Source organism: Onychomys torridus, chromosome 22 (genome assembly GCF_903995425.1).
Source record: "Onychomys torridus chromosome 22, mOncTor1.1, whole genome shotgun sequence".
Classification (NCBI taxonomy): Eukaryota; Metazoa; Chordata; class Mammalia; order Rodentia; family Cricetidae; genus Onychomys; species Onychomys torridus.
The window spans coordinates 22,107,818-22,132,740 of record NC_050464.1 but is presented as its reverse complement, the minus strand read 5'-3'; the positions used below and the strand labels follow the sequence as shown (position 1 = coordinate 22,132,740).

General features: G+C 45.4%; 1 protein-coding gene across 1 annotated transcript in view; it reads right to left on the bottom strand.

Annotated features, from left to right (window-relative positions):
- The window catches only part of Galnt17 (polypeptide N-acetylgalactosaminyltransferase 17), a 441,501-nt gene that overhangs the window by 231,521 nt on the left and 185,057 nt on the right, over positions 1–24,923 (bottom strand). The window contains exon 3 of the mRNA XM_036171972.1: positions 3,415–3,581. Within this exon, the coding sequence (XP_036027865.1) occupies positions 3,415–3,581 (167 nt within the window). The remainder of the gene's footprint in view (positions 1–3,414; positions 3,582–24,923) is intronic.

Here is a 24,923-nt window from a genome sequence, read left to right as displayed (position 1 = left end):
GGTAAGGTTTTCCGCTTTTGCTCTGACCTCATGGTTTTTAACTCTGCAATCGGTTCTGTGTTTCTTATTTAACAAGCCGGTTACATCTACATCTTCCCATATCAATTAAAGCATCAAGACACACATACCCCCAGACCAACCTCACCTAGACAATCCCTCACCGAGACACTCTTCTCAGGTGTGTCAAATTGATGTCTACAATTAACCATCACTCTGGATATGACTCACTAAGGAATGACTAGCATCTGCACCCTGTGAACCCCAACCCCTAATCCTGCATGGTCCAGGTGTACAAGACACAATGGTACCATATGTTAATGATGCTGCTGTAGGCAGTGAGGTGCCTGTTTCACACACAGCAAGAAGTCAAGCAAAAGCATCTTCAGGGAAGTAACAGGTTGGGATACTGGGAACAGTTGGGACATTGGTCAGTAAATGAAATGGGGGATGTGCAAGCAGAGGTCCCTTGTTGGGGGAAGGTGTTCTACCAAAGCATGAGATCTGCTGTGACTGTGAAGGAGTCTCTGGAGAAGAACCATACTAGGGAGAGACTTTTCGAGAAGATTCTGAACTCTCAGGAACTGAAGGAAACTCTTACTCTCAACATCCAAGTCAGGCTTAGAAGGAGGTACAGGCAACAAAGTGGTCCATGATAAAGGAGAAGAGCAGGGGCGTCTAGATGTGGCTCAGTTGGCAGAATGCCTGCCTAGCATGCATGAAGCCCTGGGTTCCATCCCCAGCACACACAAACTGGTTAGACTGGCAGGTGCCTGTCATCCCAAGACTTGGGAGGTAGAAGCAGGAGCATCAGGAGTTTAAGGTCATCTTCAGCTACATAGCAAGTTTGAGGCAAGCCTGGGCTACATGAGACTTTGTCAAGAAAGAAAGAAAGAAAGAAAGAAAGAAAGAAAGAAAGAAAGAAAGAAAGAAAGAAAGAAAGAAAGAAAGAAAGGGAAAGGAAAGGAAAGGAAAGGAAAGGAAAGGAAAGGAAAGAAGGAAGGAAGGAAGGAAGGAAGGAAGGAAGGAGGGAAGGAGGGAGGGAGGGAAGGAGGGAGGGAAGGAGGGAGGGAGGGAAGGAGGGAGGGAGGGAAGGAGGGAGGGAGGGAAGGAGGGAGGGAGGGAGGAAGGGAGGAAGGAAGGAAGGAAGGAAGGAAGGAGAGAGAAAAGGAAAGGATAAAGGGAGGGAAATAATAGTACTAAAATCTATGCAGTGACCAATTCTTATACACTGAACGATGACCCAGAGAAGACAGATTACTGTGCCCAGGAACACTGTTCACCAGACTTTGGGGATCATTCAGCAGTTCTGAAGAGTCCTTGAGGGAAACCCCCACTTCTAGGCTGATCCAGACCTGATCTCCTGGAGATCAGGCCACAAAAAAGACCAAAGTGAGCTCATCTTCTTTCCAACCTGAGAGCACCTTGTGGGGTAATCCTTCTACTCAGCCTGCTCAGAGCAAGAGGCTTAGGCACCCCTAATCCTGCTTGGAAGATTAGCCTCCTGGGCCTTCAGCAGGCTTGCTCTGCAGTTGTCATGTCTGTCCTGAGTTCAGAGGGATTTCTCCCTGTGGTGAGCATAGTGAATTTTGTACATTGAGAGGAGGTACAAGAGCATGGATGATCAGTGCCTACCTCTGCACACCTGGCCAACGTACTTCTGTCTGATGGTGTCTCGGACATCCTAAGAGTTTTGTAATCATCCTGCCATACTTGCTTCCTATCTTAGCTGAACCATCATCTCTCGATGTGCTGAATTGAAAAACCAGCTGGGGAAAGCTCATTGTCATAGGCCATCGTTTTGGGCTCAGTGACCCAAATGTATTCCTAACAGAGGTAGGTAGGTAGGTGTGTGTGTGTGTGTGTGTGTGTGTGTGTGTGTGTGTGTGTGTGTGGTGTTCAGGCAGGAGATTGATGTTAAGGTGGAGTGTCTTCAATCTCTACCTTTACATTTTGAGGCTGCACCTCTCATGGAACAGGAAGCCCCTGATTTAGCTAGACTGGCTGGCCAATAAACTCCAAGGATTGTTCTGTTTCCACCTCACACCCCCAGCCCTGGGATTATAGGTGCACACCACCACACCTGGCGTGCAGGAAGAATCTAGGGATCAAACTCAGGTCTTCAGGTATTCACAGCAAGCACTCTACTGTCTGAACCATCTCAACAGTCCCAAGGATGTTTTTGTTGTTGTTGTTTTGGTCTTGAAAAGTTAGTGGAGGAAGATTTCAGACTTTCCTCTTTGTGTTCTTTTGGTGATGTGAAAGGGAAATTATAGATCCAAGCTGAGGGATTTACTCTTGTTTGGTTGGTTTTCTTTTGCTCTTAAGCAAAGGTCTCACTGTGTAGCCCAGGCTGAGAAGAACTTACTACATAGCACAGGTTAGCCATGAACACATGACCCTCCTTTATCAGCCTCCCAAGTGCTAGGATTAGAGGCATCATGGGCCATCATGATTAACTCCAGCAATTTTATTTATCCATTTATTTAATTTTGCATGTGTGTGTGCACTTATTTGGGTGTATACAGGTCCATGTGCACATATATGTGGATGCATGTGGAGGCCACAGGACACTCTTGGGTATCATTCCTTGGGACCTGTCCACTTTGTTTTTTGAGACAGGGTCTCTCACTGGCTTGGAGTGCACTGGCTGGGTGAGGCTGGGTGGACTATAAGCCCCAGGAGTCCTTCTGTCTCTGCTTCCCCAATGCCAGGACTATAAGCACATGTCAACAGGCCACTCCTGGCTTTTTAAAAACATGGGCTCTGAGAAATCAAATTCATGTCTTCATGCTTGTGGGGAAGGCACTCTACCTATTTCCTTCCCAGTGCGTGTCTGCCTAGTAATTTCATAAGAATTTGTTCTAGATTCTGTTGTGGTGGTTGTTGTTGCTGCTGTGATAAAGCACCTTGACCAGAAGCAGCTTAGGAGAAGGAAGAGTTTATTTGGCTCACAATTCAAGGTTAGAGAGCTAGTCACATCCTACTTGTGGTCAAGAGTGGAAGCAGATAGAGCCTTGCTTTATTATTCTCATTGGACCTTTTTTTCCCTGGCTTATAAAGTTTAGGATCCCTTTCTTAGGGAATGGTGCCACCCACAATGGGCGGGACCCTCCTAATTAACTAACAGTCAAGACAGTCCTCCATAGACATGCCTGTGAGCCAACCTGATCTAGATAATAGACTCTCGTCCCAGGTAATTCTAGGTTGCATCAAGCAGACAGTTAAAACTAACCAGCACAGAACCATAGAGGACCCAAATAGTAATGTAACAATGTCTGCCAAGACTCCCCCTCTTCCTCCAATATGCTCCAGGGAGCAGGAGACATGGACACCAGCATGGTTCCCTTGGGAACGGAAGTGGCATTTCTTCCCTGCTGGCATGGAGTCCTACTGGCAGACTGTCCTCCCCCGTACCTTCATCACTGTTGTCATCCACCAGGATGATCTCCTTCAGCAGGTGTGTGGGTGTGTGATTGACGGCACTGTGGACCGACCGTAGGATCACGGACAGGGCCTCATTCACGAAGATGAAGATGATGGATATCTGGGGCAACTCCTTGGAGTATTTGAGCTCCTTACACCTGGGGAAAGGGAGAACAGGAAGGCTGTCAGAGAAAGCAAGACTTCACAGGAGAGGCTGGAGAGATGGCTCAGAGGTTCAAGGCCACTGCTCTTGCTGAGGATCCAGGTTTGGGTTCCCAGAACCACATGGAGCAGCTCCCAAGGGCCTGTAACTTCAGTTCAAGGTGATCTGATACCATTTCTTAGCTTCGACAAACACCTGTATTCGTGTGGCTCACACACATACCCTCAGGAACACAAGCACGTGCCTATGAAATAAACCTTTTAAAAAAGAATGCATGCAAGAGGTGGCTGAACAGAGAAGATTTTAGCCAATTTCTCACCAGGTTTTGTCAAGGAGAAAAACCATCACTCTCCCTTTGTACTCTCTTTCTTCTCTCTCTCTCTCTCTTTCTCTCTCTCTCTCTCTCTCTCTCTCTCTCTCACTCATTTTCTATTTCAAGACAAACTCACCCCGTAGCTGAGGATAACATTGCCTTACCAGTCCTTCTCCTGTCTTTACTCCCTAGTGCTATGATTACAGGCGGGTACTACCATGCCCATATTATATATTGTACAGCTAGAACCAACTGTGCCATGCATCCAGCATTCCCTTAGTCTTCTTTACTAAGAATTATAAAACAAACATAAGCAATAAAGCATGAAAAGATGCAGCTTATGTCACTCAAATATATTACCCCAAAGGAAAAAGAAAATACCAGTATGGGGCATATATCCGCCTATACCCACCTGCATCACATCCCTGCTCCCATGTTGCTATGGCTGGAATCTGAAATGTCCCCACAGTCTAATGTCTTGAGAGGTTTATTAAAAAACAAACCAACGGCTGGGGGAATGGTTTAGTTGACAAAGTCCTTGCCATGCAACTCCAACCTCCAGAGCCCACATAAAGAAAAAAAAATGGTTTGGTATGGTGGTACATGCTTGTCATCCCAGTGCTGGGGAGGCAGAGACAGTCAGATGCCCAGAGTTCACTGGCTATTCAAACTATCTACTTGGTGAGTTCTACCTGGTAAGAAACCATGTTTAAAAAGCAAAACAAAATAAGAGCTGGGAAGATGCTCGCTTACAATACAATCATGAGTGCTAGAATCCATATAAATGCCTGCTGGGTACGGCAGCCCACCTGTAATTCCATGTTTGGATGGCAAAGACAGAGAATCCCCAGAGGAAGCAGGCTAGAGAGATGAGCTCTATCAGTACGCTCTGGGTTTGATTGAGGGAGCCTGCCTCAGTGAATCAGATGGAAGAGTGATAGAAAACAACTCATGACATCAACATCAGGCCTCCACATAGATGCACACACATGTGCACTAACACACACATGAACTCACCATATCTGAATAATGTATACACACACACACACACACACACACACACACACACACACACACATAAATAAAGGGACTGGAGAGATGGCTCAGTAGATAACAGCACTGGCTGCTCTTACAGAAGAGCCAGGTTCAATCCCCAGCACCCCCATGTGAATTTAGAACTGTCTATAGTTCTAGGGTATCTGACACCCTCTCAGGTTTTCATGAGCACCAGGCACGCATGTGGTGCACAGACATCCATGCAGACCAAACACCTACTCAAGAAAATAAAACTTTAAAATTAAATAAGAAATAAAACAAGACAGCACCCTAGAAAAAATAGCTGAGGTGGTTGTTCTCTGGTCTCTACTTGCACACGCATACACATACACATACATACACACACACACACACACACACATACACACACATGTGCGTGGGAGCACAAACATGTACATGCACAAAAGGAGCACAAAGATGCAATTTATTGTGCCTCTGTGAGATTGCACAGCACATAGAAGGAAGTGTGAAGGACCTGAACAAGGGAGATGACATCAAAGGACAGACAGGGAGGGGCATGCCAGGGAGAGAGGAGGAGACACGTCTGTTTCTTTATGCTGAACAGCTTGGGCTGTGTCAGGCCGCATGAATCACACTGGCAATTTGCAGAAGAAAATAAAAGTTTTGTTACAATATACATCCCTGCCTCCTGAGGAGACTGTTCAGGGGAATCTGTGGATCATACAGCCTTATTTTTGCAATGGCCCTGTAAATCTACTGTTGAGGGATGCAGAAGGGATATGAACGACCATGGATTGACCCATGAGCTGCCGGCAGAAGTCATCTATCTCATTGACTGGGTGGTGATCCAAGGAACGAGGGTGTACCAGCAGGTCTCCCAGGACCTGCATGCTCAGCCTGGAAGTCTGGCAGCTGCTTCATCTCAACCCATTTCCTCTCCATACTGAAGAAGAGAGAACATGTAGCTCATGCCTAGCGACTCTAGACACTTATCTCTTTGGTCCTGTTTGACTTCATTTTTAATTTTATATTGATTTTGACACACAATCTCATGTCACTCAGGCTGGCCAAAGTTGACCTGGAACACCAGCTCTTCCTACCTCTACCTCTCAAGTGCTACGATTCGAGGTGTGCACCGCCACAACCAGTTTGTGTAGTGCGGGGCTTTGTGCATGATGGACAAACACTCTACCAACTGAGCCACCTCCCCAGTGCTGGTCTGTTATTTTAACAGCCTCTAGTCCTTTCAGGCAAGAAGGAAAGATAGAGCACTCTCTGTATTGACAGTCATCTCTACCCATGAGCAGTGGAGTCTGGTTGTGCTCAAGGATGGAGTTCGTGATGGTTAATTTTGGGTGTCAACTTGATCGGATCTGGAATCAACTAAGAGATATTCTGTTGGGCAGACTCTTCCCCAGAGTGTGCCTCACCTTCCACAGCAGCCCATATATGGAGAGCTCAAATGGAAAAGTGTCATTGCTTGCCCTCACTCACTCCTTGATAGTGAGTGCATCCATGTGTGCTACAGTTGTAGCAACCATCCTTCACTGACCCCAGCTTCTTTAGCCTTCTAATGTGGCCCTCAAGGAATCCCCCAGGCTTTCACCATGCAGACTACTGGGGCATGGAGTCACACAGTCTGAGCAGCTACCATTTCCTAGGTAGGGAGTCCCAAACAGTCTAAGAGAAGAGAAAGTCAACAGAGAACAAGTAAGCAAGCCAAGATCCATATATTTACTCTCACTGCTTTTGACTGTGAATGTGATGCCTTAAGTCTCTGTGGCAACGGACTTGGAAAAGTTCTGCAAAGTAACTTGGAAGGGTAAGCCAAATAACCCTTTCCTCCCCTAAGTTTGCTTTTGGTCAGGGTGTTTTATCTCAGCAACAGAAAGTGAACTGGAGTTGATGTTAGATCTAAGGCACTTGCATCGAGGACAGTAAACATATCACACAAATAGCCAACACCTCAGAATCCATCATGGAGTGTGTTAGGTGCCCCCCGTACCAATACAGTCTCAGATCTGTTCTCCAAAACAATGTTAGATAACTAGTCAGTAATTGGCAGTCTTTTATGTAAACGGAGTTGGTTGGCAGGGAAGGGATCTGCTTTAGTTATTTTTCTATTGCTGTGGTAAAATTTCATGACCAAGGTAACTTCTAGAAGAGTTTACTTTATTTAGGCTTATGGTTCCAGAGGGTTAGAGTCCATGATGGCATATCAGAGGTAGCAGACAGAAGGCAGTTGGGGCAGCAAGTTGAGAGAGCTCACATCTGGAACCACAAAGCAGTAAGCAGAGAGAGCTGGAAATAGCATGATGGCATAAGCCTTTGAACCCTCAAAGCCTAACCCTGCCCCCCAGTGACATACTGCTTCCAGGGAGGCCACACCCCCAAGCCTCCCCAAATAGCCACCCACTGGAGATCAAATATTCAAATGTTAGAGACTTCTGAGGACATCTCATTCAAATCATCACAGAGTCCGAAGTTGGGGTCAATTTAAATCAATGCCCAAACCTAAAGGAAGATCCAGAGAAATTAAAAGCTAGATTTCTCTTCTCCAAAAAAAAAGGGGGCGCTGCTGGGTGAAGCAGATTATCAAGGAGGCTGTTCCCATAGGGAAAGGAAACTAAAGGAAAAAATAAAGGGCACAGAAAGAATCTGAGAGACAGGATGTGGAAGATTTAATGAAATGCCGTCTTCTAGATGGAATATGAACTCAAGGCAGATGTGGTTCCCTGCACAAGATCGAGGTGGGAAACCATGGACTGGGGAGGAGCTTGCAAGGTCCCAGCCCTCCCTGAGGATCTACAGGCAATCTGCTGAAGGGAGAGAGACACTTTCTTTGGTGGTGTAGACACTGGTAGGTTTCTTACACTCCTATGATAACCCTGCCCCACCATGGACATGGAGCAGGAAAAAGCAAAACCAACAAAAACAAGGCATAAACATAGGAGGTGGATTTTGTGGGGGAGTGGGGAGGGGATCAGTGGGATTGGAAATGAGGTGAAAAAAGATAATGGAGTGAAGCGGTAGAGGGCATGATACACGTGTACGGCATTATGAAACAACAGCAGCAATGAAGAGCTTCATGACTGAGGCTCCTGAACCAGTACACACTCCTTGCCGCTGCCCATCCTGTGTGTGACCCTGGGATGTGACCATCACCTCTGGGTAACCATGACCATCTCCTCCCCTCTTCCCAACCAAGACACCCGGCTTGGTTCATCTGACACCAGACATGCCCACAGAGTCACTTCACTGCTGGTGACATAGAGAGAGAGACGAAATTGCCTTGGAGAGGCCACCAGAGAGAACCAGAGGAGACATGGAAGGAAACAGAGCCGTCCAATAGTTTTCGGGTTTCTTGCTGCAAGACACAAGGAGTTCTAGAGACAAATGCGGTCTTGCTTCAAGACAGGAGGTATGCACTTAGGCACCAGTAATTTAACCAGAAGACAAAACTCATTCAAGGTGGATATGGTGGCACACATCTGCAATCCCAGCACTTCAGAGGCAGAGGCAGGAGGATTGCTGCAAGTTCAAAGCCAGTCTGGGCTACATGGTAAATTCAAGTTCATCCAGGGTTGCATAATGAGACCCCATCTTAAAAAGCAAAAGGGTGGAAAGAAATGGGGTGAGGAGAGTCCATGTCTCTCCTCCTTCTTTGTCTTTCTACTTTTCTGTCTCCTCATCTCTTCTTTCTTCCTCCCTCCCCCTCCCTCCCTCCTCCCTCTCTCCCTCCCTCCTTTCCTCATCTTTCTATCCCTCTATCTTGCTTTTTCTCCTTCTCTCTTCCTTAATTCTCTCCATCTCTGATCTCCTGGTCTCTCCTTCCCTCTCTCTGTATCTGTCTCTCCATTGTTCTTCTCTCTCCACCTTCCTTCCCATTTCCCCCCATCTCTCTACCTCCTGCTCCCGCCATGTCTTCCTCTTTCTTTACATCTCTCACCTTTCCACATCCCTCTATGCCTTTTTTTCCATCTCAGCCTTTCAGTTTCCCACCTCTTTCTTGCTGTCTGTCTCTCGGTCTATCTTCTCTCTCCCCCTCTCTCTTTCCATCTCTATTTCTTTATCTTTGTCATCTCTCTCTACTTCTTTCTCCTCTTTCTCCCTCTCTCTCACATACACTACATTTCCTCTCTATGTGTCACTTACTCATACCCTATTCCCTCCTCTCTCTCTCTCTCTCTCTCTCTCTCTCTCTCTCTCTCTCTCTCCACACACACACACACACACACACACACACACACACCCCACATTGCCTCTCTGTGTGTCATATACACATATACCCTATGGCCCCCTTTTCTACACACACACACACACACACACACACACACACACACACACACTCACACACCCTCTTGCTCACCTTCCTCTGAAAAGCCATGACTAACACACTGCTCTTTACATTGGGAGAAAGATTTGCAACTGATTGGAGTGTCCTACCTCATAAAACATTATGTAACCCCTCCTTCCTGTCAGAGCCTTGGAGCCTCCGACCCACCCTGAGGAATACTCAGAACTACCTTATTAAGGAATATTGGGGCTGTAGTGCAATTATCTCCTAATTCCCCTGGCCTTTGCCGGCCTCCTCTGTGATGCCAGAAATGCTGTATCCAGCTACTTCCAGCTTCAACCAATCACATTCTCCGTCCCTTCCAGTTTCCTCTTTCTCCCGCGAGGCCCCCTCTGACACCCCCAACTCTTGGGCCGCTCTGGTTTTTCCCTCTCTCTGGCAGCCCTTCCCTGGTGTGTTAGTTACCTTTTTCCACTGCTGTGCCAAAAATACCTAAAACAAAAGCAGGCTCGGGACAAAGGGGGTGTATCTTAATCACACTTTGCTGGCATATTCCATCATGATGGCAGAGGCATGGTAGGAAGAGCAGAAGGCAGCGGATCAGTTGCATCCACAGTCAGAAAGGAGAGAGATGATTGCTGGTGCTCAGCTCTCGTTCGGGATGGATATTTCCATCCAAAGGAACCTACCTAAAACTTCCCTCACAGTCAGGCTCAGAGGTGGGGGAGGCACAGCAGCAGGAGTGTTTTAGTAGCCTAATGATTCCTTTTAACTGTGACCTCGATATAACCTTGAAGCACCTGGGAAGAGAGTCTCAATGAGGGCTTGTCCAGAGAAGGCTGGCCTGTGGGCATGTCTGTGGGGGATTGCCTTGAATGCCTTAATTGACTTGGCCCACTCACTCAAGTACTTAGCCCACTGTGGGCAGCATCATTCCCTAGGGTGGGTCCTGAACTATATAACATTAGGTGTGGTGATATACTGTGTACCCTAATAAAGCTTACCTGAGGATCAGAGGCCAGAGACAGACACTAGATTAGACGTCAGACACTGATGGCACACACCCTTAATCCTATCACTCGGGAGGCAGAGATCCATCTGGATCTCTATGAGTTCAAGGCCACACTGGAAACAGAGCCAGGCAGTGGTGGCACACACCTTTAATCCCAGTACTGGGAAACACACCTAGCTTTAATCCCAGGAAGTGACAGCAGGGCAGAGAAAGGTATATAAGATGTGAGGAAACAGGAACTAAGGCAATTCAGCTGAGACCCTTTCAGGTGAGAACTCAGAGGCTTTCAGTCAGAGGATTTGTGGAAACAGGATTGGCTGAGGCTTGCTCTGCTTCTCTGATCTTTTGGCTTTCACCCCAATATCTGGCTCTGGGTTTTATTATTATTATTATTATTATTATTATTATTATTATTATTATTATTATTATAAGACCATTTAAGATTTGAGCAACAATTAGGGAGTGAGCTGAGTGATAGGTATACATGAATTCATTTCTCTGTGTTCTTGACTGTGGATATGATGTGATTAGGTGCTTCAAATTCCCACCTTGGCTTTCCCACATTTGATGGGCAGTGCCCTGGAATTGGGAGCTAAAATGAGCTCCTTCTGCCTCAAGGTTTTTTCTTTGTTTTTGTTTTCCAAGTTTCTTTTTATCACAGGAACAGAAATGAAACTAGACTGAAGGCTCTGACTTAATACGTGGCTTTGTCCCTTGACGGGTTCATGACACAGTGGCTTTATGGGGAGGTGGAGAAAGGTGAGAAGTGGAGCTTAGAGGAAGTGGGTCACAGAGGTTCCTGGGAGCTAGATTTTCATCTCCACCCCCCTCCTGCATCTCTCCCTTTCTGCTTCCTGCCTGCTTGGATAGGAGCCGCTTTGCTCCACCCACCCTGCAAGCTCTAGTTGATGGACTGATAAAGCCAGGAGCCAACATAGATCCTTCCTCCCTTAGATTCTTTCTGCTAGATGTTGGTTTCAGTATAAAGACAGAGCCAAACACAGTACCTAGGCTGAGCCCCAACTCTTCTCTCCAACCCCATCTCTCCTCCCTGCCCAGTCCCCATAAATATGCATATATCCTACACCTGGAAATGCTGCCCTTCCTTGCACACAAACTTTTCTGTTTGCCTAAAATACTCCATCACTTACCTCCTGCTCCTCTACCCCTAAATCCTGGCTCCTAGCAATGTTCCTAGACCTCCATTCTGATGCCCAATGCCTCTCTTTTGCTGTTTTCTAGCCCTTCCCACAGTCCTGGTCTCTCCCTCTCCATGGCAACCACCAATCATCTTCCTTTTTGCTTTCCCAGAACTTCATTCGAAACTCAGGAGAGAAACTCCCCCGCCCCGCGCAACTCCCCACCCCGCCCTTTCCTGTATTTACTCCATCTGCTATTCACTCGATCAAAGGTATCACTTCTTTCCCACCACAGTTATGATGTGTGTGACAGCTCTTCCACGCTTAAAAGACATCTCCAGCACCAGCGCGCTCCTGTCTCTCTTGATTTACTAATCAGGGCTCAAATGCTCCATGCTGCCTGGGTCAAGTACATCCCGCAGCCTGGCGCTCCAGTTCCGCTGATCCCTCCTCATCAAGCCTTTCCTGTGTCTTAGGAGAACAGTGCCATTTTTAGCAACAGCAGCCCTTGCAAAATGAGATGTGGGGTGGAGTAACACAGATCCACTCGGTCCCTCTCTTGATGCTCTCATTGGGGAGGGGGAGGGGGATGCACACTTTGCTGGGTGGTTTAATTTCCTCTTGAGCTCCATGGTTCCTATCAGAAGAGCCACATACCTCATTAGCTAGGCCTCCTGACAAACTGCCCGCTCCAATATTAGAGCTCCCTGGGTCTGCCCTATCCATCTTGGTGATGCCCTTCTCGGCAATGGAGATTCAGCCCACTCCATCATACAAGTGTGCTTATCTTCGGGCCCAGGGACCCCCAGAGAAACTCCAGAAATGAAATGCATGAGGTTGTGGGGTATGCATTTAGTCTCACCATCCTGGGGAGGGAATCTGTACCTTTAGTTAGCTCAACAAAGGAGCATGCTGGGAAGGGTTGAAGCAGGGCCACCTGGCCCAAAGAATACTGCTATTGGTGTGCAATACCATGTCAAGGTCACACAAAGCCATCTATCTTCCCTGCCAGCCTGGTTCCTATAAACATTTATTCTGGAATGTTCCCCCATAGTATTTTTATTCTTGGATGGCTCACTTCCTGGCCTCATGGCTACCTAGGAAGTGTTTTTCTCTGAGTCATAAAGAGCTGCTTTTCCAAAGACAGGACAACCACCTTTAGCCAAAAAATCCAGGAGGCCCCACTCTCCTTAGCCATATTAAGGTAGAGTGGGAAGTCCTGGTACAGGCAAGAACCTTCCACCCCTCAATGGGCAGAATTCTTTCTTTCTTTCTTTCTTTCTTTCTTTCTTTCTTTCTTTCTTTCTTTCTTTCTTTCTTTCTTTCCTTCTTTCTTTCTTTCTTTCTTTTTCCTTCCTTCCTTCCTTCCTTCCTTCCTTCCTTCCTTCCTTCACTCCTCCCCACTCCCTTTTTTTTTTTTAATGAAAGGGTGTGGATTTACCTTTAGCCTGAGTTCTGACCATAATTGACTCTCTTACACATAAATTCTTTGTCTGAAAAAGAATGGAGGACACACACAGACATGTAGGGGGTGCAGAGGATACCCTCCAGACCCTCCGTTTAATAGATGATTCCGCCCAGGTCTGATACAGCTTGTTTTATTGTGTCGGAGCAAAAAAAGAAAGAAAAGCAAACCCCTAGAGTTTTATTAAGCAGTGGCCCAGGAATAGAATCTGTAAAAATAATTAAGAGTAAATTGGTGCAGACAGTTTTAGGTCAGAGCTAAGAAAACCTCCACACACTCATGGCAAGAGTGACGCCCCCAACATTCCTGGGAGGCAGCTAACCTGGTACCTTTTGAAGCCCAGTGAAAGGAGAGGGTTGGCCCTGCCATTGCAGGAGGGCTGTAGAGACATTAAGAAATGATGCAACCTGGGAAAAATAAATAGCCTTATTTAAGGCGCAGCCAACCTCACACGTGGCCAGCAGGGTTCTTCCCAGAAACCGAAGGCCATACCATGAAACTCTCTCTTCTCAGCAAAAGAAAATCTGCCCCTTCTCTGTCACTTCTGAGCAATCCAAACTGTCCTACCGGTTTTGTTGTTTTATTGCTTGATTTGGTTTTAGTTTTGTTTGTTTAGCGAACCCAGGGTCCCACTCCCATGCCTGCAGAAAGCACCGGCTGTCAGTGCTGTGGTGGCCAAGGCGGGAGGGTCGGAGTTCAAGGTCATCTTCATTTACATTGTGGGTTCTGAGAGCTAAGACAGAAGAACCAAGAGGTAAGAAACAGATGGGTCTCAGAGACTCTCCAACAAGGACTGACCACAAGCCAAAGGAGAGAATTCATCAGTCAATCGTGCTGGGACTCTGGGCTCTATCCAGTACAGTCATGAGCATCTACCCTCTGAACACACTCCAAGATTAATTTTCCACTTAAAAAGCTAAGAGAAAATATGAGTATCTACAGATTCTGGATGTCAAAGAATTTCCAAGTGGAAACATAGTGGGTTAATAATAGCGCAGATTCACGCTCCTCAAAGGAAAATGAAGATACAGCAAACTGCAAATGAAAAATAATTTTTAGCAGTAGCTGAAGAGAAAACTACCTTACGCCATTCCATAATGAAAAGTCAAGAAGCGTAATTAATGCCGGAGAAATGGTTCAGTGGTTAACAGCACCTGATGCTCTTGCAAAACAAAAACAAAAAACAAAAAAACATCCCCCAAACAAACAAACAACAACAGCAACAACAAAAACCCAAGTGAAGTTCTCAGCATCCATGTCAGGCAGTTCACAAACACCTGTGACTTCAGTTCCAGGGCTCCACTGCCTTCTTCTGCCTCTGTGGGCACTGCACTCACATGCCTGTGCACGTGCACACACACACACACACACACACACACACACACATATGCACATACACACACGTACACACAAAAATCTTTTAAAAAAGAATAATTAGCTAAATAGACTAACACAAAGCAAACACATGAGAAGCAGAAATACAAATAACTAAAAAACACAATAATAGGTTGAACCTCTACTGTCATAAGATGTCCACTGTAAAACAAATAACATTTTGTCTCCAAGTGGAGATGATATGTCATTTGCCTCATTTCTTTATGTTTTCTGTTCTCTCTCTGTCTCCCTCTGTGTGTGTGTGCATATGCATGCATGTATGTGTGTATGGTATGTACATGTGTGTATAGAGATGCATATTCATAGAAGCCAGCAGAAAGTGGTAAGTGTCCTACTCTATGACTGTCTACCTTCTTGAGGCATGGTCTCTCATTGAACCTAGAGTTGGGCTAGTGGCCAGTGCCCCAGAAACCCTGTCTTCTCCCCAATGCCCCCCCCCCCCACCACATACACATTAGAGTTAAAAGTTTGTGTGCTCACATCCAACATTGTAGATGGATGCCAGGTAATCTGAACTCAGTTCCTCATGCTTGTATAGCAAGTGCTTTTTACCAACTGAGCCACGTCCCAGGCCCCTGTCCTTACTTTGTGATAATGAGCAATAGATCACAGCAAAAATGACCCGGGACAGATGAATAATTTATGTATGATAAAAAAATGCATTGTGCAATTACAGGGAACTGAGATGCTTGACTGACAGCTTAGATGTTCACAGGGCATGACACTAAGTGTCATGAAGAGACACGCCCTGTCACCACCTATCACCTTCTGGAGCCACAGCTAGACACAGAAATCTGAGTAAATACCATCATCACAGGCAATCCATGTTTGTCAATGGAATCCCAGGAGAGGGGCTGGAGAGATGGCTCAGCGGTACAGAACCCAAGGTGCTTTTACAGAGGACCTGAGTTAGGTTCCCAGCATCCAAGCCAAGCAGGTTACAGAGCCACCTTTAACTCCAGTTCTAGAGGATTTGATATCCTCTTCTGGACAGACAGACAGACAGACAGACTGACAGACACACACACACACACACACACACACACACACACACACACACACACACACACACAGAGTTAATTTCGGCTTCTTTTTCTCTGTCTCCAAAAGTTCTTCCTCCCCCAGGTGTATTCACATTACAATCTTTCTTCTGTTTAACCATCCAAGTCTCAGCATCTGCCTTCACAAAACGCCACAGGTTACACCTCAGACAGACTTGGAGTTTGCCATGCAGACTCAGCTCCTCCTGTCTTGGGCTGGAAAGGGAGGTAGAGAACTGTAACAGACTCACAAAGCAGGATTCCCGGCGGCAAGACTAAATGTCTCCATGCATGTTTCTGCCCTAAAAAAATCCCCCTCTTTTAAAAACTCTTTTTCGATTAAGTAGTTATGTGTGTGTGCATGAGTGTATGTGGGGTCAAAGATGGCATCAAGTGCCGTTCTCTCGGGTGCTGTCCACTTTTTCTAATTTTTAAAGGCACGGTCTCTCACTAGACTGCAGCTAGCCAAGTAGGCTCATTTGGCTATCCAGGAAACTCCTGAGATCCTCCTGTCTCCACCACCCCAGCACTGGGATTACAAGCATGCACCACCACACCTGGCTTTTTCTCAAATGGGCCCCAGGGATGGAACACAGGTCCTCATGCTTGTAAGCCAAGCATTCTCGCAACCGAGCTTCATCCTGGCCTGAGAATGGATCTTAAACATCCTCCAAAGGCCCAGAGGTTGACCGTCAGACAAGAGAACATGGCCAAGGCTGTTCACCTCAAGCCAACCAAGAAACAGAATATGAGTCAGGAACCATGGCTAGGCTACTAGGTTAAACCACCAAACCACCCCTAGTGACCTATATCTATCAGGCAGGCACCATCTCCCGAAGTTTCCAGACTCTCTTAAAATGGCACCACACCAACCTGCAGAGCAAATACTCAAAACACAAGCCTGTGAGACTTGTATTTTCTAATTCAAACCATTCATCAACCAAAAATGGAAAGCTCTAAGACTTTTGAGCTAAAATAAACTTTTTCTCTTTATAAGTCAATTTCCCTTGGGTATTTGGTTACAGTGATGGCAAACTAATAAATACATTTTTCTGGTGGTCTGTGTCTGCAGTGAGTTGCAGAACATTTAGTTTGGGGATGTCAAAGATTTCACAAGGGACCTATAATTGCAGGAAAACTAAATCCCCTCCAGGGTACCTGTTATGCCTGGTTGAAGATGCCACATCAGGTCATTTGGGGAAGAATCGCCTCTTCCTGGGGATGGTGACTTCATTTAAATTTCAAATAGTTTTCATACCACTGGCTTTGCCAATGGGGGAAAAAAAACCCTCAGGAAACTGCACAGGGCAGCTATGCCTCGATTCTGATCACAGATGGAAGATGACTCCCCATTCCTTCATTTTGAACAGACCAAAGGACAAGCATGTCTGTATCATCCACAAACATGAGCTTCACCATGACATTTGAAAAGCTAAGCATCTGCCGTGGACCTACAAGATGTTGGAGATATAGTATTAACAACAACAACAACAACAAAACCCTCTGTGTGTAGCTGGGTGCACATGAGTGCCTCAGCATCCTGGATATCAGTCTTTGCCTTCCACCTTCTTTGAGACAATCTCTCTCTCTAAAACAACAACAAAAAAAGATTTCTTTTTCTATTTATGTACATATGTGTGTATGCATGTGGGGTCTAGGCATGTGGGTATCCCCAGAGGACAGAAGAGGATCTTAGCTTGGGTTACAGGTGGTTGTGTGCTGCCGTATGTGGATGTGGGTAACCAAACACAGGTCCTCTGCAATAGCATCAAGCACTCTTGAATACTGTGCCATCTCTTATGGTCAGTGTCTCTTGCTCATTGTCATGTATGGTAGCCTAGCTGGACCACAAGTTTTGAGGGATTCTCCTGTTTCCATCTCCCATCTCAGATAGGAGATCTGGGATCACAGAAAATGCACCGACATGTCCAACGTTTTGTGGGTTCTGGGGATTTGAACTTGTGAAGCAAGTCCTTTGCTCACTGAGCCATCTCCCTGGCCTCAGGACTTCTTTTTTTTCTTTACTGTCTACTCCTGGAAAAGTTTACAGTTCCATAAGAGAGAAGAAATGTGCAAATCACAATTATGACACCAAAAGATAAATGCCACGCAAGAGGTTTGTTCAAGAAGCTCCGGAAGCCAATTTCTGTTTGGAAGAGATGGATGGGGACCTAGGAAAGTTTGACACAGGAGATAAAATGTGATCTGGACTGTGAAACACCAGTAGACAGCTTCCAGGGGACGGCTTGCAAAGGGAGAGCTGGGAGAAGCAGGGAGGGGGTGGTGGTGTTGTCTCCACAGACGACGAGAACAGCATTGTGCAAAAATGGGACAGAAAATACACAGAATCTCAACCAGAAATGGGTGTTCCATAGACTGATTGGTACAAGGAAAGGAAACAGCATCTCAGGCAGGCTAGCTGGCTCAGTGGGTAAAGGTGCTTACCACCAAGTCTGATAGCTTGAGTTCAATCCCTGGTACCCACAATGTTGGAAGGGAAAAACTGATTCCCATAAGTTATACTTTGAACTACACATGTGCTCTATGACACATGCAGGCCTGCAAATATACACAACACACACACACACACACAGAGAGAGAGAGAGAGAGAGAGAGAGAGAGAGAGAGAGAGAGAGAGAGTCAGTTTCTAATGCTCAGTCCACACATGAAGGTCCTATTTTAGGAGGCAGGGTAAGCTTGGGGAAGCAGAGCTGAACTCCAGGATGTAGGTGATTAGGGGTTGGAGGATCAGAGTTACACATCCCTGCTGACCATTTTCTCTCTACTTCCTGGTCCGTGACAGTAGAAATGGTCTCTGACACACACTCCATTTGGTCTTTCCTGCCATGATGAACTGAAACTTGGACCAAAATAACACTTTCCTTTCTTACATTGGTTCTGTTGGGTACTGAGGTCACAGTAACGCAGAAGTAACCAATGCACCCAGCATAAGAAAACCTCAGAAATGTACAGTCAACAGTACTTACTTTTGTTGCGAAGAGTAAGATTTACTCTATGGCTTGAAGTATGGATGGATGGATGGATGGATAGATAGATAGATAGATAGATAGATAGATAGATAGATAGATATGATAGATGGGTAGATAGATAGATAATGACAGATGGGTAGATAGATGATACATACATACATACATACATACATACATACATACATACATACAATACCATACATGGAGGGAGGGAGGGAGGGAGGGAGGGAGGGAGGGAGGGAGGGAAGGAGGAAAGGAGGGAGGGTTGAGTGGGTGGATGGGTGGATGGATGGGTGGGTGGGTAGATGGATGGATGGATGGATGGATGGGTGGGTGGGTGGGTGGATGGATGGATGGGTGGGTGGGTAGATGGATAGGTGTATGGACGGATGGGTGAGTCACTGACCAGCCAGTCCAGCTTAATCTGTAAGCCTCAGGTTCACTGAAAAACATAGTCTCAGAAATTAAGATGCAAAGCAGTCGAAGAAGACACTCCATGTTGATCTCTGGCCTACACATGTGCACACGCATGTTCCCTATCTCTCTCAAACCCAGAGACTTTGTGGTCTTGTGGGAGAAGAGCTGGACAGAGCCCCAGGGGAGACACTGGTTAGAAGAAACAAAGCTTCTGAAATGGAGGATTGCATCAAATACTTCATCTGAGTTACTTAGAATAAGAGAGAATTAAACCAAGACCCAAAAAGTTAGAAAACAAGGAGGGCAGACCAGAAAATATGTGTTGAAGCCTGAGTTTGAATCTCTGGTCTGCCACTTCTGAGCCATTGAAAAGTTATTTAACTACAGTGAGGGAAGAGAAATAGAAAGAAATCAGAAAACAGAGGAAAAACCCAAGCTAAGAGGAAGACGGTAGATCAGAGCATCCTCAACATTCATTAACAAACAAACAAAAACAAACACATCTAAAGGAGTGGCCTGACTCAGTTCCATCAACATTCAAAATGGAATCTGGCTTTGACTCTACCAGGAAAACAAAACATTTAAAATGATATCCAGAGACTGGGCAAACAACTCAGTCATAAAGAGATCCTTGTAAGCATGAGGCTATGAGTTTGATTCCCAGAACCTATGTAAAAAGCCAGGTGTGGTTGTGCCTACAGTCCCAGGAATGTGGAGGTAAAGACAGACAGCTCCCTAAGGCTCACTTGCCACCCAGACGAGCTTAGCTCTAGGCCAGAAGGAATGGTTCAGTAGTTGGAGGCACTCACCGCTATTTTAGAAGACTGGAATTTAGTTCCCAAGTGGCTTCTAAATGCCTGTTAACTCCAGTTCTAGGGCATCCAACACCCTCTTCTGACCGCCCTGAGCACCTGCATTCACATTTTCATATTCACATACAGACACACAAACATACACATAAAAAATAAAAAGCAATTGAGAAAGACACCTGATATAGACTTCTGGCCTCCACTCCTACACATGAGTATGGGTGAATACACCAATACAGACACACACACACACACACACACACACACACACACACACACACACACTAAAATGACAACATGATAACCTTAGCTCTACCAGGGAAGTCATCCAATATGGTAGCCCCCCTTGGCTACTGGTCTCTTTAATGAAACCCGGAAATATTTGGAAAACATTTCTCTGCTCTAAGGGCAAGGACTTTGACTCATAATCACCACTGTATTTATCTCCCTATGCCTCGGTCAACTTGGGATGAAACCATGCTCCCCAAACACTAGTTACTAAGCAAATTAACATGTTAGACATTACCCTGGTTAGCCTTAACTGTCAACCTTACACAGCCTAGAATCCTCTGAGAAGAGAGCCTTAATTGAGGGATAACCCAGATCAGATTGGCCTTTGGGAGATCTGTAAGGGAACTGTCTTGATTATTAATTGATGCTGGAGGGCCCAGCCTACTGTGGGCAGCACCATTCCATAGGCAAGCAGTCTTGGGCTATCTAAGGAAGTTAGCTGCCCATGAGTCTGAGAGCCAACCATCAAGCAGAGTTCCTCTCAAGGCTTCTGCTCTGTTCTGCTCCATCGAGTGACTGCTCTGACTTCCCTCAGTGACAGACTGTGACCTGGGAGTGTACACAGAATAACCGCATCCCCCAAGTTGCTTTTGGTTAGCGTGTTTTATTACAGCATCAGGAAGATAATGATGATAGCCGTGAAAGGAAGAAAATTGGAAAGGAACTAGTTTAGGAACCTACCTCCAGAGTTGGGAAAGAGTCTACACATGGCCACCACTCATTCAATGACAAATATGGTGCAGTCTTCAAGACCTAAGTTGTCCTTTGAATGGCCACAAATTGGCCATGTGTATGTTAGTGAAAAAAGCTATGTGGAGTACTTCCTGTATAAATATACATAAATAGATGTTTTCCTGAGATGCCTCTGCCAAGAGAATGGTAGTAAATTCACCTCCTTGCCATAAAAGGAATCAGGAGTCTTTCTGGGTCCTATAATCAAGCCTGGGTCTGTCCTGCTTCCTCAGGCCTGCACACGCTCCAAGGGAGTGAAATGGGAGCAGTGAATTTCTTTGTTAATCTTGATATTTGCAGGAAGCAAATGAACCACAGAGCTTTGCAAATCACCAGCTTTAATCTTTAGAATTACTTAGGCTGCCATTGAGGAGAGCTTTGTGTTCTGGGGAGATGTGTACGCAGCGGGCACAAACATTCTAATTGCTGTTAAGTACATTTGCTGTAATGTGGTTGGGGGGGTAGAGTCATCAAATCGCTTGAGCATGAACACATGTGCTCATGGGCATAATGTAAGTTTGTACACTGAAGCACTCACCTGGAAGTGTGTGAACAGAAAGACAAAAACAATCTTCTTGCCTGAGAAAAGTGTGTGTGTGTGTGTGTGTGTGTGTGTGTGTGTGTGTGCATGCATGTGCATGCTCCTGTATGTGTGGGGTGCATACATATCACTGGATCCTCACTTTCCACCTGGATTCAGACAAGGTCTCTTATTGTTTGTGCACCATTATGGATGCCAGGCCAGCTGGCCACAAGCTGTCAAGGACTGTCCTGTCTCTGCCTCATGATGTGAGTGCTAGGTCTTCTGTCCACATGTATACATGCCATGGTGGACATGAGGAAGGCCAGAAGACACGTTTTGGGGGCTGGCTGTCACCTTGCTCCATCTGAAGGCATGATCTCTCTTGGTTTTGCTGCTGTGTTGTGTGCTACCCCAGATTGCCTAGACTGAAAGGTTCCATGAGATTCTTCTGGCTCTGCCCCCTCCCCCACCTCACTGTTGGAGGGCTGGAATTTCAAATATGCACCACCATATCCAGCTTTTTGTCAGCTTTGGAGATCAAAATCTACCCTTGATGCTTGCATGTCAAGTGCCTCACCCACTACAGGGCCCTTAATTTATTTTTTGAGGTATGGTCTCATGTAGCCAAGGCTGGCCTAAAGCCTGCCTCAAACTTCTAAGTATTTGTGAATCTAGGTTTATGCATTTTAATTTTTTTTATTCTTCCATTTTTTTATTCTTCCATTCTTTCAATTTTGGTGTGTGTTTGCATGTGTGATGCATGTGTGTACACATATTTTCGCAGGTATGTGGCACTCATCTACATGTATGTGGAGGAATCAACCTTCACTATTCTTCCACCTTATTCATTGAGATGGGGTCCATCAATCAAATCCAGAGCCCACCAATATGGCTAGTCTTGCTAGCCAGCTTGCTCAGAGGATCCCCTGAGCCCCTATTCAAAGGCCGGAATCACAAGCAGCTGACACACTCACCCAGCATTGATAAGTGTTCTAGAAATCTGAACTCTGGTTCTCACGCCTGCTCAGCAAGCGAGCACTTTTAAGGACAGAGCCATCTCCCCTGCCCTGCATTTTACTCTTAAATGCATTTGCAATGTCTGATATAGTCAGCTCACAGTGGCTCATTGAAATGTGACCCCATAAGTCAAGAAGTACTTGGGTGCGGCTAAAACCACAACTGATCTTTCCGTTAAGTGTGAATAATTCACTTGGCCTCAGGACATAAGAACTTAAAAAAAAAAAAACAACAACAAAAACCAAAACCTGACAAATAGAAGCTAAACAAATAATCCCTCCCACACACAATGAAGAGAAACAGTGTGGTTACCTGACTGTTGTCATTAATGAATGACATCAGCTCAATGGTCCACAGGGCCAAAGGTCAAAGGATGGAAGCGGTAAACTGTATTCAGTGAAATTGTCATTTCTGGACAAGTATCAGCAATTTCATACAACGTGGCCAAATACAATGGAAACCATTCAGTGCTGACATTCACCTCCTAAACACAATCTGACATCGCAGTTGTAATAGCAAGACGTCATGCGATCTCCACTGTTTGAATTGAACTGGTCCAGCGGGGCATGTGGTGGCACACGCCTGCTGTCCCATCACTTGGGAGAGGGAAGCAAGAGGTTCAGGAACCCAAAGTCATCCTGGGCCACTTAGAAAGTTTGAGGCTATCCTGGACAGCAAGAGACCCTGTCTCAAAACTTTTTGTTTGTTTGTTTTGTTTTGTTTTTAAGGAAAAGAAAAAAGAAGGGAGAGCAGAGTTCTAGAGATGCAGTTCAGTTGGTAGAGTTGGTAGAGTGCTTGCCTAAGGTGTGTGAGGTTCTGGTTCCATCTCCAGCACCACATACACTGGGTGCATGCTTTTGATCCCATCACTCTCAGGAGGCAGAAGCAGGAGGATTGGGAGTTCAAGGTTGTCCTTGGGAGTTGGATCCCCAGAACTCACATTAAAAAGTCATATGATGGCACATGCTTGTAATCCCAGTTTTGGGGAGGTGGAGACAGATGCATATCCAAGGCTCACTGGCCAGCTAGGTGAACCTACTTGGCTTATTCCAGGACAATGAGAGATGCTGTTTAAAAAAAAAAAAAAAAGCTGAACAGCATGCTTATAATGACAATGACATCCAAGCTTGTCCTCTGGCTTCCAGATGCACAGACATAAATGTGCACCTGTATGCACAAGTAATTTTTAAAATGTCACTTCCAACTTCTGAGGGAATGCAAATGCAAGGACTGGAGACATACAGCCATGGGAAGCCACCCTGAACTGTGTGCCATTACAGGCACTGAAGGGCTTCACATTAAACAGACAGTGTTGCTATACCTAATAAAAAAGTGTCAATTATTTCTATCTATCTATCTATCTATCTATCTATCTATCTATCTATCTATCTATCATACACACACACACACACACACACACACACACACACACACACACACAGAGGGAAGTGGGTTATTCAAAAGACCTGTTGGCCAATCATTGAAATCAGAAAACAACAAATGTTCCTTGTGGGTGCTGTTGGACTAGTAACTTACTGGCGATCAATGTGTTCTTATTGAATGCATATATTAATAAATGACAGAGAATGAAGACATGGCTTAGTGGTTAAGACTAATTGCTGCTCTTCCGGAGGACCCAAGTTCAGCTCTCAGCACCCATACTCAGCAGCTCACAATCACCCGTAACTTCAGCTCCAGATGATCTGATACCCTTTCTGGCCTCTACGGGCACTTGAGTACATCTGGCATAAACAAACACAGATAAATTCACATAGTTAAAAATAAAATTACTCTGGTAGTAACCAACAGCTCTGTAATTGGATTTAAGACTCCTTCAACACAAGGGAAACCTAGCCAACTATGCAGGGCTAGTGAAGTCATAGATCTTGGGGGATAATCTACAGCTACCACTCTACTAAACTAGCATAATCCTTTACTACATTCTAAATATTTGTCCTTACACACACAGGTAAGTATAGTCCTCACTCCTCATCAACACACATATTATACAGACTGAGCAGGTTGTATTATGTATTTATGAATATTAATTAATGAAACAAGAGGCCATGAATTGAAAGAGCAAGGAAGGGTATATGGAAGAGTATGGAGGGGAAAAAGGGAAGGAGGAAAATTATACAATTATAATATAATCTCAAAAAATGAAAAATAATTTAAAAAATGAATCATATTAATAAATGGCATACTCAGGTCTATAAATATGATGGTAGTTTCCCAAAGTATCTACACTTTCTGGTTGTTCAGTAGTGACATTCTTGTACACATGGTGAATAACCCTATTCTCAAACTAGAATTGAGGTGCTCAACCAGTAACATCTCTACAAAGATTCTCAAATCCATCAGACTCCTAGATCTGAAGCATTCTGACCTCAAACATTTCTGATAAGAGAAAACTAATGTGTACCTTAATTTTTAATATTACAATGTTTACCACACATATTAGTGTTGATTTGAATGTGGAGTATCCCACACAGGCTCTTATATTTTAACACTTGGCCACCAAGTGGATCAGTGAGGGTAGGCCTTGAGGGTTTGTAGACAGGAACTATCTCCTGTCTGTCTCTGCTGCTTGTTAGGTGGAGATGGGGGAGTCTCAGCCACACACTATGGCAGCCATGACTCTACTTCACCTTCCTCACTATGAAGGACTATGCACTCTTCCAAGCTTTAAGCCCAAACCAACCTCTCCTCCCTAAAGTAGCATGCTATATTATCTCCTTTTCTCATTGTTCTCCAAAACTTCTGACAGAAGAAATGAAGTAGAAGTAAATAAGGAAAGATCACAGTTCCAGAGTACATAGGGAAGGCAGGGCAGCAGGAGCGTGAGGCGGCCGGTCACGTAGCATCCACAGTCAGGGAGCA